General features: G+C 39.7%; 1 protein-coding gene across 1 annotated transcript in view; it reads right to left on the bottom strand.

The window, feature by feature from the left end:
• Positions 1–5,172: 5,172 nt before the first annotated feature.
• YWHAZ (tyrosine 3-monooxygenase/tryptophan 5-monooxygenase activation protein zeta) overlaps positions 5,173–17,109 on the bottom strand; it is a 28,125-nt gene continuing 16,188 nt past the window's right edge. The window contains exons 3-6 of the mRNA XM_087748666.1: positions 13,740–13,863; positions 9,731–9,894; positions 9,541–9,636; positions 5,173–6,223 (exon numbers count right to left, since the gene is read on the bottom strand). Of these exons, the coding sequence (XP_087604792.1) occupies positions 6,164–6,223; positions 9,541–9,636; positions 9,731–9,894; positions 13,740–13,863 (444 nt within the window). The 3' untranslated portion in view covers positions 5,173–6,163. The remainder of the gene's footprint in view (positions 6,224–9,540; positions 9,637–9,730; positions 9,895–13,739; positions 13,864–17,109) is intronic.

Genomic DNA, 17,109 nt, shown 5'->3' with positions numbered 1-17,109 from the left:
GACCAGAACATTTCTAAATATTACTTTTGAAACGTAAAGAAATAAAATTATCAAATTTAGATGTAAAGAAATAACCTGATGGAATGAAAATTTGACATTCATCTGTGCGTAAGGATATTTTACCGTGATAAGGATTTATATTTAAAGAATTCTTTCCTCTTTAAGGATCTTAAAAAATCCAGCAGCTTGGGACTTGGCTTTGCAAATTCACATGTGTTGACAAGCTGTTGTGTCTGCCCTAGTCACCTAGGGTCCACGCGGGCTCTCCGGTCTACCGGGGATGGTCTGCTGTGATGGCAGCTCAAGTGGATGATACTTAGATTTTATGCAGACAGCTCTCTAATCTACAGCAGTAGTGGCATTGTAAATGAATGCTTCCGATACGCAGATATCACTTTACTCACCACAAATATGTAGATTCCTGATGAAATGCTCCAGCTTTAAAGCACTACAGCGCAGCTTATACAATGGACCAGGATTAAACGCAAGGAGAAGAAAGAACATGGAGCAAGCAGAGGCAGTAAGGGAGAAATTCCTCCCACCAAACCCAATGTTTCTTGTCAGGCAAGAAATGGCTGGTCAACAGAAATCATTTGCTAAGTTGCTTCAGGGAAGCACATCTCTAGTAAGAAAGAAAACAAAAACCACCCACTCTAAGAAACAAAAAAACAACCAAAGAAAGGTAGCCTACGGTTAAAAATACTTACTTTCTTTGACTATTTTCCAAGCCCTTGTAAAGACAAGCCCCGGACATGTAATCCAGGGCATGACATATTTGAAGTTCTGTCCTTGAAACCTTTTCTTTTTGCCCTCTTCCTCCCAGTCAAGAGTCACATGAAGTAATGGGTCTGCAACGAATTACAGCATTCCAGATCTGCATCCAGGAGTTGAGTTTGGGGGCCCCGTGTGTTTCAGCTTCTGTCAAGGCTACTTTCAGCCACTACAATCTAGTAAGGTCTGGAGGTTTTGCCAGTAGGGCTAAGCAGCTGCATTAGAAAAAGTTTCCTTAAAAAAAAAATTTTTTTTCTGCAGAACAGCTCTACCAGAAAGTTCTCCAAACATGTCTAAAACTGCCCTGCTCATTGCAAGAACCTTGGATGTTCCAAAAATGTGGGCTCCTGAGAGGCCAAACAAAACTGCATGGCTTGCACAGTGAACCTCTGAAGCCCTTAGAAACTCCTACTTCCAAAGCCATAATTGTTGCTGTATTTTGCCTAGGAACAGAGTCTGAAATCGCCATTTTCTCTCTAGTTCTAAAAAAGCAATTTGGTACGTAGCATGATTGACCTGGCTCTACCCCATATGTATTTCACTGTTAATAACTGTTAGCCCGCTGGAAAACGGGTGGATGCATCCCTCATCTAAAGGCGGAGGTAAGGGCTGCGTAGCTACAGCCTCACCCCATGACCCAAGAGTCCTCCTGCACCAGCTAACGCACCAGCACCAGCTAACGGGATGACTAATGCCCCTTATGGCCCCTCTCCTCTCCAAAGCAAACCTACACCTCTAAACCAGTTCATTGTGCTTCAAGCACCCATTGAAAGACTGCTGTGCTTTGCATCTACTGAAGCTCCCCGTCAGCCTTGCTGGGGAGAGGGTAGAAGATAACTTGACCTTCAACTCAAACAACTAATGATAATGCAAAGTGCTGACTCCAGTCAAATCACACCAACCCGAGGGGATCTCTCACCCTGAGACCGAACGAGGAGAGCAGCCTCAGCTTTTCTGCTTTCGGCTGGAAACTGAATGATATGGGATAGGAAGCCTTTGGAGCACTTTCCTGTCACTCATCTGTCAAAAGCAGAGCTTGGGGACAGCGAGGTGCAATGTAAAAAACAGAGAATTGAGCTTCATTTTCTGGATTCGTATTGGAGATGTCTCTTGTCATGAATATTTCTGTTTTTTTTAAAAAGCAGGTAGTTGTTATGGCAATTAGCACTTGGCAGGTTTAAAATTTATTATTTTTTTTTTGTTATTTGAGACTAGACTACAAGAGGATAGCAAAAAGGGAGAAGAATCCTTAAAGCAAATGATTTTGTTACATTAAACCAGAAGAATAAAGGAATCGAGCAACCTTTACTGCATAATTCGTAACCTCAAGAGCGGAAAAGCATGCTTGGGTCTTACTCCTCACAACTAGCAGCTCCTCCTACTACAGCTGACAAGTAATACTGATTTTTTTAAGGATGGGGTAAGCAAAAAATTATTTTCAGTTATATGCACAAGATTAATGTAAGGCGTTTGAATACAGCTCAAAGGCTACAGTGATTGTTTGGAAGTTCTCACTTTCAACAGGTTCCTTACAGGAGTTTTGAGGCACCTCACCACATCAGTAGCAAGCAATTTCCCCTCTTTGAAAGGGTACTTTGCCTAACCATTTTCCGAAAGGCTGGGATTGCCTATCTTCCACCAACTTTTAACTGCACCTTGGAAGAAAATAAAGCAACTTACCATAAAAAAAATCCCAAGAGAGAGTTGGGAATAGAGGCTAAATCTTGACTTCCAATACATTTTCTTACCCATAGGGCTGTCCTTCCTTCCGTCCCTCCTCTGTTCAGAATCGGGAAATACCAGCCTGCCAGGATCTCGGTGAGGTGTAAATTACTGGAAATGAGGAAGCATACCCAGTCACACGCCGCCAGCCGCGCCGACGGCCTGCCAACAGAAGGCGTAGCTCGTTCAGCTACCTGCCTTCCAAAAGGACCTGAAGCAAAAGGCAAGGTGAGTAAGAGGTAGGTGCTAACCGGGCTGTCAGAGGCTGCTTCTGCAGCACCTCGAAGTTGCATCTTTGAAGTTTCTACATGCCCACGTTGTCATTCTGGAAGTCCTCCCCTCCAGGAGCAGGAGGCTGGTTAAACACCCCCAACCTCTCCTTGTGTCGCCCCTGCGCCCTGTGCTGCCCCGTCTGTGGTTCGTAAGCCCTACGCAGGGCCCGCAGAAAGAGTGCTCTGTATTGCAAACGCCTGCCGCGCCACTGCCGCGCTACAGGCTCCAACCAGGCAAGGTCCCCGTCAGCCTCTTCTGCTCAACAAAGCAGGAGATGACCCTGCAGAACGGGATAGGCACTGCGTGAAGCAACAGTGCCACGTTTTAGCAGGGTCTTCAATGCCAGAAAAAAAAAAAAAAAAAGACTAAAAATAGATGAAAATATGCTAGTAATAAGAGGAGGCTGATAATTAAATACAGGAATTCTTTTCATGACCAAATACCGTAGATCACTCTAGTGGAGGAATGGGGGAAATGAAGACTCAGCGGTGACGCTTCTGTGATATTTAAAAGATTAGCTTCAGTACTGAGGTAAGAGAAGGCTTTCTTAAAAACAAACAAACAAACAAAAACAAAACACCACACCAAAAGAATCCAATTACCTCCTATGTAAAGATACCTTCATACTTTGTGTTTAAAGGAACAAGAGTAAAATATTTCTTCTACTATATTCCGCCAGTCTTCATTTGATTATGTGCTTTTTTATTTTCAGTAATACCTTGATTTCTCCAGGTATGTGGAGTAATTTTACAGAACCTGATTAACTCAAAACTTTCTTAAACAGTTGGATAAAGGTTAAAAAAAAAAAAAAAAAGGGCATTTTCAGGCCACATTATTTCATATAGCTGAAATTTAAACGTTTAGAGTAAAACAGTTTACCATGGAAGTTGAAAGTCAAATCCTTTCAGTAAGGGAAGCAGGCAACATCTTCATTGAAGCCTTTCTACGAGGCAGAACTCACATTTCCTATAGAGTGAGCTATGGTCTTTCCTTTCTAAAGTGGATCCAATATCCCCAAAGGAATTTTTTAGTCATGGTCTGCCAACTTGCATTGCTTCCAGACTGGAATGTAGCCCTTTGTTTTGTAAATGTATTTGATTACTGCTTTTTCCTTCTGACAAGTGCTTTCATGTACTAAAGAAGTCATTGTTACTTTTTTCAGTGGTAATTGAGGGATATACTGAGTTCTCCCTTAGAAAGCCTCATTAACCTTTGCACTCCATATTCCTCCCTTCTTCCTGTTCCTAATCAGATTCTGATTTTTATTACCTATTATAACAGATTATTAGCTTTCAACTCTAGGAATGGTGACTAGTGTCCCTAACTACTTTTTTAAGGTTTAAGATTATCCTACCCACCTTTTCTACCCATCTCGATCCTTAAATTCTGGGACAAAGGGCTCTGCTGCTTCTAGAAATGGAGCATCACATTCCAAATGCAATCATCGTATGTATTTTAACTTTTTTTTTTTTTTAAATACAAGAAAAAGCCTATACTGAACTTCTAAAAAGTCAGACCTGTAACTTGCTTAAGTCCACTGCACACGCAAAAGGTTAAGGCAATGGAGTTCACCTTGAGTAACTTGGTCCATCTTATTCTTCCAGGTATCAGATTAACTTGATGACACCAAGATAACTTTTTCACCCAAGTAAAAGGTATCTAAAACTAGAAAATACTTACACTGTGCTTACAGGTGCAGCTCAATCAAGAAAAAGGTCACTCAAGCTTCCCTTATGTTGACTACATAAATACAAGAATATTTTAATACAGTTCAGTTCTTTTCCAAGAGTCTCAGTTCTTGACAGAGATGCGATACTGTTTGAAAATTAGTCTCTATTTCCCCATAATTATTTCAGTTTCAAACCAAGTATCTACAAATGCCATAGTTATTCTGTGAATGCCATCAGCGCAGACCTCACTGGGGACGATGAAAGGAAGAGCACCGTTACTCTGGGGAGCCTTTCCACAAACGGAGTTGTGGTGTCTGAACCCTCTGGACTCTAGAGAGGCTCCTGCTCAGTTCTCCTTTAAAGAGCTAAGAGCAGCAAGCTATGGGTTTCCATATAACTAGACCTATTCCGAACGTCAGCTCTTGAAGAACGTGGTGTGCCTTTTCCTGTAAGTCTGGGAACCATATGTTTGTTAAGGTATCCCCAGAGTACCAGCTGGACAGCCAGAAAGCTGTAGGCACCTAAAAGTTGTAAATTAATTAATTAGAGCAATCTTCAAATCAGATATTAAACATTCAATCTTGAATTCCCTGAAATTAACTAAATGCCTAAATGTGTATTAAGATTTTCCATAATAAAAATATTGTCATACTGAATTTGTGTATAATACTGCCATTACTCTAAAAGGTGTGGGAAGACAGATCACATGAAATCTACACCAAAGGTAGTTGAAAAGTCCATTCATAAAACTTTTATTCCACTTACATCAACTTAATACACATGTTCTGAACAGTTATGCTTGGATTGTTCATGAAAATTTCATAAGACATTAAACAAAGCTAGCCATCATCTCAAGTTATTTCCCTGTTAACTATTTTTACAGCACATGCATGTTAGGCAAGTATCAAAAAAAAAAAATCACAAAAGCAAAAAACCTAAAAAAGTTAAATACATGGGTTTTTGTTTTACTGCTGTGCTCGATATACAGTGTCATTATGGATATCAAGCAATTAATTTTTTACTGCATCTTTACTTGTACATTTGTTCTTAGGTTGCTTAAACCATTTAAATACAAATAAAATGTGTAGCAAAAATAATGAAAGCAACAGCAGGTAACTTTACAAATAATGGAATGTGAACCGTTTCTCTGTCCTTCTCTAGAGAAAGTTGACTGGGTTATCAAACTGTCTTAAGGAACACTTCAGCTGCAATCAAAGATGTACACTTGATTGGTATATTCCACAGATTTCACATGTTGACTTGACATGCAATATCTATGGGACATCAGTTTATTCACAGCCATGTGTGCTCCAGCTTGAATATTCATGCTAACTACACCTGTGGCTGCAACTGATTATCCCTTTTTTCCATCGTGACAGACCAATATGCAAAAGCAGTCGTCTTCGCTTGACATAGAAAGCTGTTTTAACACTGGCCTTGTGGGAAGCCACAATGTACCAAAAGTACTATGCCAAACATGTAAAACTTGTATAAAAATTTCACAACCCTATATTGGCCACCTCAGATGAAAACAGGTAAGTTCCCCAAATGTTAACTGGCTCTATTCCCCTAATATTAAACAAAACCACATGGGAAATATAGAAATCCAAATAGAAGTAACATAAACCTGTCAAATCGTAAACAAAAACTATTTGTGGGACAGCATGGATGACAAATGGTCTACTGTGTAAATTTCAGAATGAGGCAGACGGAAGTTGGAAGGCTGGTTAATTCTCCCCTCCTTCTCCTGCTTCGGCTTCATCTCCTTGGGTATCCGATGTCCACAACTGGTTGGGAAAGAAAACAGAGTAAAATAGGTAAGATATTAACATTTATGACTAATGATTAATAAGGAATTATTAGAAAGAAAGCCTACTACTTCAATAATAATTTTATAAAAGGTCCTACTAAGCGCCACGGGGGGGAAAAAAAGCACACATTAACATGAATTCTTGGCTATTACTTCTACCCAAGACAAAACGGAAATCCAGTCCCGGGTGCCCCAACCCTACGCTACATTTAATGAGGAAGTTCATGAACAGTCAAAACCAAAGTCTCATATCCGCAAGGCTCACTAAAATACGACTACAAGCAGGCAAGAATCAGACCTACAGAACAGATACATGAGAATCAGGAACTAAGAATATTTGGTTTGCTGTGGATCTGTACCTTCTCCTCAAGTGAGCTTTATGCATCTTTCTGAAGGAAGAGCTTCAGTAAAGGTCTCTCTCCACATCCAGCACTGGAGTGAATGCTACCTTTTCTTCCAAACAGGCATCTGAAGTTTTTTGTTTTTTAAAAACAACATTTCACCAAAATCTCTATCCCTTGGCTCTATTCAAGTCAGTCGTGCCCCCCTTCAGCAAATTCTGGAACACAGAGCTTCCAAACTTGGAGGGCAGGGCAAGGAGGGAAGAAAATCAGGCAGTATGTGCAAAAGCTTATTTTCAGCTCCATAAAATCATACTAAGGAGCCATATATCAAGATTAAGTACCAACTAAGGAAACTAAGCATCAGTTCCAGAGCAACACCCAGGGCAAAGAAATTATTTTGTGAACCAAGTATTTTGCCACGCTGGCTGCTTCTAAACTATTACCAACCCAGTATGATTTGTAATCTCTTGCTTTATAATCTCTTGCTTTATGGAGTTATAGCAGCATTAACCAAATCCTTCACGCTCCATAGCATATGGTGGCAAAACCTAAGAACAACTAATTTTCTACCTACAGTCTACTCTCTACCTACACTAAGGTCTCACACGATGCTAAAAAAAAAAACCCCACTTAAAAAAATCCATCATCAGAAACATTTTATCCTTTCCAGGAGTACAAGACAATAGAGAAACTTGCACAAGACCAGTAGCCTTGTTCTCGCTCTGAATATAATGCACGGTATCTGCACTAAACGTTCCTTGCTGAAGGCATTAAGCAACAAGTTAGTTTACTGGAGACAACAGCATACTCATCAGTTTCTAGCCCCTGCACTACATTCTATGCTCCATTATTAGAATACTATGTTATTCTCAATTTCAGTGCTATTCTTATAAGGAACAGTAAGAACAGTTTTATTAGAATTTTATCAGAGGCTTCTATCCTAAATCCTCACCTCTGGAGTATCTACAGATATGTACATATACATACCTTTATTCATTAAATAAAAAGGGCCTGACTGGTATGAAAGGAAGATTACCAACTGAGAGCACAGTTTAATTAATCTGCTGGGAAAAAAAAAAAGCCTTAGGGGAAAGGGATGCCTTTTTGTTTTGTTTTTTTTAAAGAAAAAACAATTTCATAACAGAGCAAAGAAGGAATTATCTAGCAATTCCAGTAAAACAGATTTTGACTTGATAGATTAAACAACCCTCTGAACAATTCTCCACCTTCAGTCCCCACGGAGAATGAACACAGACTTTTCTTTAGCCATACAAGACTCAACGTAAAAAGAAATCAACAACTGAGGAAACTGCTCCTGCCCATAACTGATCAACATGCTGAATCACTGTCAAAAGCCTTTGTAACAGACTTGCATAACTAGCAAAACAGACCTTTTTTACATTTATGAAATTCATTGCAGCCTTTGTCAGTCACACATACATCAAAACTCATTTTCTACCTCACGAAGTTATGGAAAAACATGGAATCAGTGCACTTGTACAGGTCACGTTAAGCATTTAAGGCAAGACCTATCATCCATTCAAGAACATGGAATCCTGCAGCTGTCTACAGCTTTCTCCCTTATAACAGAAAGCTCACATCAATTATCAGGCCTGCTACCATAATTCACACACTATGGTAGCTCAGTCCAACTTTTGCTCTTGCATGAAACAATTTGCTTTCCAACTGCTATGACAAGCTTTACATTATTTTTACTGGGAAGCTAGCAATTAAAGTCAGCTTCTATTCTCTATTTCAATACCCCTCATTCAGGGGACAGCTCTTGAGCAATCTCACTCAAGGGACAGCACACACAGATGTGGAGAATGATGCCAACCCTGTATCTGTCTCCATTACAGAGGTTGGGAAACCTCTTCCATTTGTTTTGTAAGCAACAGCTGGAACAATCACAAGTAGTTCTTTCAGTAGTGTTAAGTTGCCATTCTAGTGGAAAAGGTTCCAAGGACCAGGGAAATAAAGTGTTAGAAACAAAAGCAGAAAATATGGCAAACTCCAATTTTATGCAACTGTACAACTTTACTTCTAGTTATGTTAAAAGAAGCCCAGCTATTTTGTAAATGTCTCTGATACCAGATGCACAGAACGTGAACAAGGGGTTACATCTGGGGACAAGAGGCACTTCTTATTTTCTCAGTTCTGGCTTGCAGCTCTCCCTTCCCCCCATTAAGACCCAGGAGTGAACTATGCCATTAATTACACTATTCCATGTTTGCTTACATTTACCATTTCATTTGCTTTAGATGTTTATCTTTTCCAGTTTTAAAGTTCAAAGTAGGTTAAAAAAACCCCACACACAAGATGAAGATTTTGATTGCTCTGACAGAGCAACACAATCTTGATCCATAACTTACACCACAGACAGCTATGAGTCCAAGGAAAAAAAAGAATTAAGACAGTTGTTTTACAACTGACGTGAAAATAGCCTGGCTAGCACTGATTCCAATTTCAGCTTCACCAAAATTAAAACCAAATAAAAAAAACCCCCAAATGACAGGCCCTTAAATGGACTCGCTAGCTTTGTTTGTAGTTTTCATGTAAGATCTATTCCTTGCACAGAGTAAGCTATATGAAATGTGACCTAAGTTTTGGAGAGGCAAATGCGACTGTATTCTCAAATGCTGTTTAACAAAAGATAATAGCTTTGCTAGTCACAGTCCAAACTATGTCACTTAAACAAGCTAAATTCCTTGAATAAAAGAACCTGAAAAATTTGGTCAATTTATCATGTCAGAAAACCATGTTAATCAGCATGCAGACAAAAAAGACTAGGCAGAAGAAAAAGACATAGGTCAGACACATGATGTACTGTAAACTTATCTGTGGGTAAATGGCAGACACAGCTCCACAGCTAAGAATGAACAGGACAACTCCTGAGTGCCACAAAAACCAATCCCGTTATCAACAATATGCAAACTGTAATGATACTCACTGTCAAGTTGTCTCTCAGTAACTGCATTATTAGCGTGCTGTCTTTGTATGACTCTTCACTTAATGTATCAAGTTCAGCAATTGCTTCATCAAAAGCCTAGTGTTATAAAAACAAACAACTCCATTGGCCATGCGACAAAAGGTTATGCAAATACTATAAACGGAATTTCCCCCCCCCCCTTTAGACTTACCGTTTTTGCAAGGGAACAGGCTTTCTCCGGGGAATTAAGAATCTCATAATAAAACACGGAGAAGTTTAGAGCCAGACCTAATCTGATAGGATGTGTTGGCTGCATCTCCTTTTTACTGATTTCAAAAGCTTCTTGATATGCTTGTTGTGATTGCTCCACTATCCCTTTGGGGAAAAAACAAACACACAAAACCCACAACAAGTAAGTAATTCACATACTGTATTCAGATATACAATCAGGACTGTGTTCACGCTTGCATGAACAAAGTATGTTAAGAGTGAATGCCTTTGAATGAGCACTTTACCTCACAAGTTGCTGTTTTATGAAGATTTTACTAAACTACATTTTTAAATTATTCAAAAAAAGGAAGTCGTCATTGACCAAACCACAGCTTTGAGTCTCTCCCTGACACCCTGTGACTACTTGTATTTACAAATGTTTGCAGCAGTTTTGTAGCTCTTAAGGAATATAAAACCGACAACCTACACGAAAAGGTACAAAATTGAAGTTTTAACTACACACAGGTTTGATATAGTACCACAATTTCAATGTCTTTAAACACTGCAAAGCATTACAGATCCACATTTTAGTCACAGAAAACACTGATGACTTTTGTCTATCATGCTGAACCCTCTCAGTAACAGTCATCTATTAATTCCCATTCAAATTGCTTGGCAAAGATAGTGTGGCATACCTTAACCTGAATTAATTTTTAAAAGCTTCCAACATAGTTCCATTTCCAATGCAGATATGGAAAATATTCTTACCTAACGTAAACATTCTAGTACCTGTAAACTTGGAAGTAAGCGAGAAAAATTAACAATTGGTCTCTTTTTTTAAGAGATTAATCTTTTGCCATTGTCTTAACTTGTTCAATTGTATGAGTTATAAATGCTTGGCAGAAAAAAAACCAACTATATTGCGTATACTAAGACTGAAGAGCTCAACAGTTCCTATTCTCACTGAACGCACTTGAACTTATGAGCAGACTATGCCTGCACAAGTCGGAGATCACGGCCCAACACAGCCCACAAGCTGGACTATGCCCTTGATGACTGCAGGAGGCAAGAGACGCCCTAGACTGAGCACAAAGGGACCGTTGTTCCGGCACTCTCCCAGACTGTTAAGAGCATCTGAGAAAAAGGTGGGCAGGAAGTCATTCAATTCAGATGCAAAAGGATTGCAATCCTAACATTTCTGGATCGAACCAGAAATGCATCCAGCATGATCTCTGCAACAGCACCAGTCACATATATTCAAAAACAGAGAAAGGAATTTTAGGTTAAGGACTCATGAATACATCAGTATTTAAGTCGAAAGTAGCCAAAGTCTGAGAATAACTGAATACCAATATTTAGGATGTCTACGCAGTCTCTATTTGTTCACCTTCATGTAGTCATAAAAATTAAAGCATCATATTGTCCTCTTCAACATGGAAGAGGGAGGACACTCACTGCACAATTATTCAACACTTTGTCCTCTCTACACTAATAACGGAGTGCTTCAGAAAAATTAGATAACTGCCATAATACTTTGCAAGTGACTAGAAGTTGGTCTATTACAGTTGAGAAGAACCAGGTTTAGTCTAAGTTAAATTTAGAAATAGTGAGAAGTGTTTTACTCTTCACATAATGGAAAAGCCTTAAAAATGGCACTGTTTCTGAAAGACAAAACGAGCAGCATGAAAAGCAAGTAACTTCAAGGAATGAAGCTGAGCATTTTATTTTTTAATGATTTTTCTTTAACATAAGTAACTTCCAAAAAGAAAAGAAAAAGTCCTATTTTTTCTCCTTATTTGAGAAAATACAGTTACCTTTTGAGCAGTGATTCAGGGAACTTAGCCCAAAATTTGATGTATTCTGTTAATTTTTAAATCAGTCACCCAGTATAAAAAAAGTTGCAAGATTTTTAACCTTGAATTCTTTAGTACTGTTGCACAGTTCCAATGTTCAAGGCGAAAATAGTAGGGTGAGGTACCTGCTTGACATTCCTGTCCGCTAGATTGCTGTAAGAAAACCCCAGTCGATAAAATAAACAATCTGGTTTTTGAAGATAAAAATCCAATTCCTAGAGTTGGGAGCTTTATACTGTTGCTGTATTTACTGCAAAAGGCTGAAAGAATACTGTTCAACTAAATGGCCATTATTTCCTAAACAATAATTATCAACTGCTCTTCTTCAAGGTCACAGACAGCACACAGGAAAAGCCTGTGAGATGAAACAGTTGCGGGGAGGGGAATCTTAAGTTTAGGAGCCATAGCAACTATGAGCTAGATGGGCTTTCAACAAGTTTTCTTCATCTGGAAATCCACTAAAAACTGCTCAGCCAGGAGACTGGGTTAAATAAAAATGAACTTCAAAACCACTTTAAACAAAGATTTTCACAGTCTAATTTTAGTCTGCAACTTAATCCTCAACGGAAAAAGAAACTTTGGGATTCAAAATATTGTACTTTCTGTGCATGTGAATAGAGATTACTAAAAGGAAAATGTAATTACTTTTTGTACAATAACAGATGTAAAGTACTGGTTACACATGCAATTCTGCTGCCAGCAAGACTGGGTCAGTTTGCACACGATAAAGCATCAGAAGTCAAATCAAGCCCTATTACACTAAGTCTTAATATCTTTATGCAATTCCCTATTATCCAGCATAGCAGGGAAAATGGGCTACCCTGTGCAATGCGGATATAACACACATGCCACCAAGCTAAAGCAGACACATCTATCCCCTTGAAATTATTCCAAGTCTGTTTCACCTCTATACCAAACTCAAGCTAGTTTCTGGGAAGTCACGCAGGCATCTTTCTATATCATACTGGGAGAGCTCGTTAGCTTGAGAGCAGCACAAGGCCACAGGGGCAGCACACGTTCAACAGCACCGCAAGGAACCCAGTAAGTCCTACAAAAAGGCGGAGTGCTGCTGAGCATCCATCAGCTGCACAGCTGAACAGCTCTCCCATAATCCCTGAGGGTCCCAAGTCCATGTATTCAGATTGTCTGCATGCTCCCAAGCATCCCATACTTCTGCAGACTGAGTGCAGACTAAACCGAATCTGCAAGAAAACGGCTCAGGGCTAGCAGAAGTTACCAGATTGGGCTCTGTGCTGAAGCACGCTGCTCTTCAGGGCACGCTGCCACCAGCCCTAAACTGGCTCCGGGAAAACAGCTTAGCACTGTTTGCAACGAGCTATATCTAAACATAATGTGTCATTCTGAATTGAAGGTGACTCTGCAGGGAAACAGCATGTTGTCAGGGTGTCTCTTCAGCTACAGCAGTTAAGCCACCTAACATATTAAGTGTCTTATATTAACTTTTCTACCTAAATTTAGGTGAAGGCAATTTACCTGTAATTATGACAAGCTGCTTACATGAAGATACAGAAACTTGAGGAAACAAAACATACTTGGACATTAAACTACCATGGTTATGGAAGAAATTCTCCTAACAGTAAGATTAATTTTATCAATCCTTTTCTTCTCCAGGTGGTTTCTACTCTCTTTGCTCACTGAACCTACGCAGACTTTTTGTATTCTGTAGAAATGTAGGAGAAATAGCAACCTGGTCTAGTGGAAGGTGTCTCTGTCCACGGCAGGGGGCTTGGAACTAGCTGATCTTTAAAGTCCCTTCCAACCCAAACCATTCTATGATTCTATGAATAAAACTTCAAAATGCTACAAGACTTTGTTCCTCTACAAAGAGGTAAAAACCCAATACTCAGCAAGGCAGAAGATGCATAAACCTGTACTTCAGTGATAAACCAGATGCATGCACACCTAAGTTGGAGCTGACTGAACATCTGTTCCCTGCTTCAAACGGCAGAGGTGCATGGAAACTTTCACAACTCATTTGAAAGCCAATGACCTATGATTTTTCTTCAGAAAACAGGAAGCCTGTTACTAAAGAAATTTACATCCAAATCAGAATTATTCTAATATTAGAGTCGTGTCACCGCCCCACCAAAAGCGATCCAATTTGACAATATTTAGCCACAAGCTGACATACAATACCTTTCTTGTCATCTCCAGCAGCAACCTCAGCCAAGTAACGGTAGTAGTCTCCTTTCATTTTCAAATAGAAAACTTTACTTTCTGCTTGTGAAGCATTAGGGATCAAGAACTTTTCCAACAGAGACTAAAAGAGAAACAAAGAACATAGTGGTTTGAACATACATACTTTTACAGCGTGCTGAACCAACAATTCAATGATATGACAATCTATTTCAAAGTCAAGACAGCTTTACTTTTTGCCTATTTTCTTCACATCCTACATAGCATATTTGGCTAAGGAGAACGTGTTCTGGATCACAATCCTAGGTACAAAAAAGAATGCTGCATACTGTGACTCAATGGGGAGAAGAAGTCTGTGTTAATTTAGCAGATGAGTCTTGTATGACCAAAGCAAGGGTTTCTATAAGCTGCCATACAGTACCCTGACAAAAATAAGGTAATCCAAAGAGTCTGGGCAGAGGCTATACAATGGAAGAAAGTCTGCATCCAGAGAAGACAATAAAAGGATTTGAAGTGTCAGCTGCCAAATCAGAGACCCAAATATCTTACATACACAGGCAATAAATAAGCCTCGTTAACCCAGTTCCCATTAACTGGAACGCTGTACCGGCATTGCCAGCAAGAAACTGCAAGGTGAACCTGGATTCTTGCATTTCCAGACAGCTGACAATGTCAGCTGTGTAGCACTGAAAAGGATCACCCATTTGACTTTATGTGCTGCCCTAACAGGTGTTTCCTATGTCTTCCAAAGCAAAAGTAGCTCTCTGGAGTCACTCCACCAAATCCTCCCTGTGGGCTGCCAGTTAAGACCAGGTTTTTCTAGATTATTCTAACTGCTTATTAAATTAACATAGCAAGTTCCCAACTGTGGCAGTCACGTAATTCAGCAAGAGCTCTATTATGATGAAAAGAAAAAAAAAAAAAAAAGAAAAAAATCACTAGCTCCAACACACTTAGTCAAATTAAGGTACAAGCTTGTCAAACTTCTTATATTGAGTGCTTAAAGTCAGACTTTGAAAGAAAAGCCAGTTATTGAAAAGCCAGAAAAAGTGCAGAAGTGCTCCTGAATACTCAAAATTAAATCAGAAGCTGTTACCTATCCTTTGCTAAGGCTATGTAGCAAACAATTTTTTAAAAGAGGTTTTAGTAACAGTTTTTGGGTGTCCTTTTTCTCCTGTAAATCAGATGACTGACATTTCAGTTTTGCCTCGCAGTTTTTAGCTCATATTTCCAAGAACACCACAGAAATGGACAATCTAATTCAGTTCCAACCCACAGAACGATGGCTACTTTGCAGTACTTTTCTGTAGATAGTACCCTGCAGGTTAAGTGAATACCTCACACCGCATACTCCTGGCGTAGGCATACCCTGACTACAGTAGGCTGTAACCACCGTACTGTGACACAGGAACCCGTGGTGCCTACTCTGCTTAACAGGCCAGCCGACATATAGCTACAGAAAACTGTTTGTAATTCACAGAAAGAAGAAGAAGAGTGAACAAGTTTGGTTGGTTGGGGTTGTTTTGTTTTGTTTCTTCAGTTAAAGTACTCTAATTCATTTATATAAATCATGACTATTTCAAGACAAGGTCCAGCTATGCCTGTGCTCCAATGAGATAAAATCCTGTTAGTGGATGGATTTTATTGGTTTCAACATAATGGAAGGTATTTATTCAATCACCTTTACTATTAGATATTTCCGGTGTTGTGGGGGTTGGTATATAGCGCCATTTTACAACCACGCAGGGTGACATCGAAAAATACCGCGTGTCCTTGCTTCCCATCTGAAGGACAGCAGAGACAGCCCTTTGGCAACAAAGGAAACACAACACAAGCACGTCGGCAGCAGCAGCATTTTTACGGAGCCAGTCAAATGGGCTGCCGAGCTGCCTCATGCCAAGGGCGCCCTTCTGAGGGCGTACCGCTATGCGAGGAGAAGGGCTGAGAGCCACCACTGCCCCAGCGCGGCTGGAACGCAGCAGAAGGCTGTGAGGTACATGGCTCATGTGCTTCAGCTCTCTGCAACTACTTATGCACTCTGTTCTCACCATCAGAGAGCTTCAAGATTCACAGCTATGACATTTTTCACCAGTGCCAAGAAACTCTGACTTCAATGACAAATGAAGGTTCCCAGCTACTGAGAATAAGGCTCCTTATTAGATTTTCTCTGTAGGACTGCAATTAAGTCAGGTCTGTCAGTCTGCACCTACCCTTCTGGCACCATGGGGAGTTGCCCTCCTTCTGTACCCTCCATTAATTGGTCAGACCAAAATATTTTCAGTGATTCTAGAAACAGAAATTACTCATCATCCGTATAGAAGGTTGTTCGATTAAAAAGTACAGCTCTGCTCACTCCCATAGCAGCAACCAAACTTCCAGACTTAAACTTCACTTAGGTCACAAATGAGGTAAAGTTGTTTGCAAACAACTAACTGAATGAGTGAATTGCACCAGCAGACAGAGAAAAGGAAAGACTACCAATTGCGAAAATCTTCCTAATCAGCTAGATACTTGCAGGGCAACAGCAGCTCGGACAGTGTGTAAACCTTGTATTGAAAAAAAGTTTTAAACCCATGTCGAATTTGGAAGACAAACTAAGAAAATCCCTTTGAACAGCTATTCATACAATATAGCCTATGCAAAGAGGCTCCGGCTCCAAGACTGCACTGGTAGCTTGCTCATATCTGGATGAAAGACTCTATTCTATACAAACAACACGTAGGACTGGTAGGCCACATATCTTTGGGAGAATTTTATTTATGCCAAATACTTCATAAACAGCAACAACAAAACCTGAAAGCAGATTAACGTTTAAAAGCTAGCATGTGAAATTACTGAAAGGAGATCTCTCCCCTATTACTTATCTAGTACTATATGTTTGGTTTCTCCTGTTTGTACCAGTCTTTTTATTTCAGGATATATTTTCTTTTATTGGCATAAGTAAACACAAAACACTCCTTTAAAGCTAGCCTCAAGATTCAGAGTACACTGATTTATCCTAGAGAGTGGCTGTGAAAGCCGCAATCTGCATGGAGGTATGTCGCTACAGAAAGCCATACAGATGAGACCAATAAAACTACTGACCTTTTAGAGTTCAATTACAGAAGATAACAGACAATGTTAGGCATAATGAAAGGCATAACCAATCTAACACATCTGCTTACGGGGAATACTGTTTTGTTTTGTTTGTTTGTTTTTTAAAATAGCTTTAACTGCAAGGCTTCTCTGGAGGACACAATTTTTTTCCACAAGGAGGAATATCTTGATATGTAAGTCCTACTGATGGGTTCTGTTTGTCCAAAGCAGAAGAAACAGAGACAAGAACTGTTTTGATAGTACCACCAATATATGCCTACCTTCTCTCTCCTTT

Source organism: Nipponia nippon, unplaced genomic scaffold, assembly GCF_047370975.1.
Source record: "Nipponia nippon isolate SJK-2023a ecotype South Korea unplaced genomic scaffold, ASM4737097v1 scaffold_1, whole genome shotgun sequence".
Lineage (NCBI taxonomy): Eukaryota > Metazoa > Chordata > Aves > Pelecaniformes > Threskiornithidae > Nipponia > Nipponia nippon.
The sequence above is the reverse complement of the archived record's forward strand: the minus strand, read 5'-3'. Positions and strand labels throughout refer to the sequence as shown.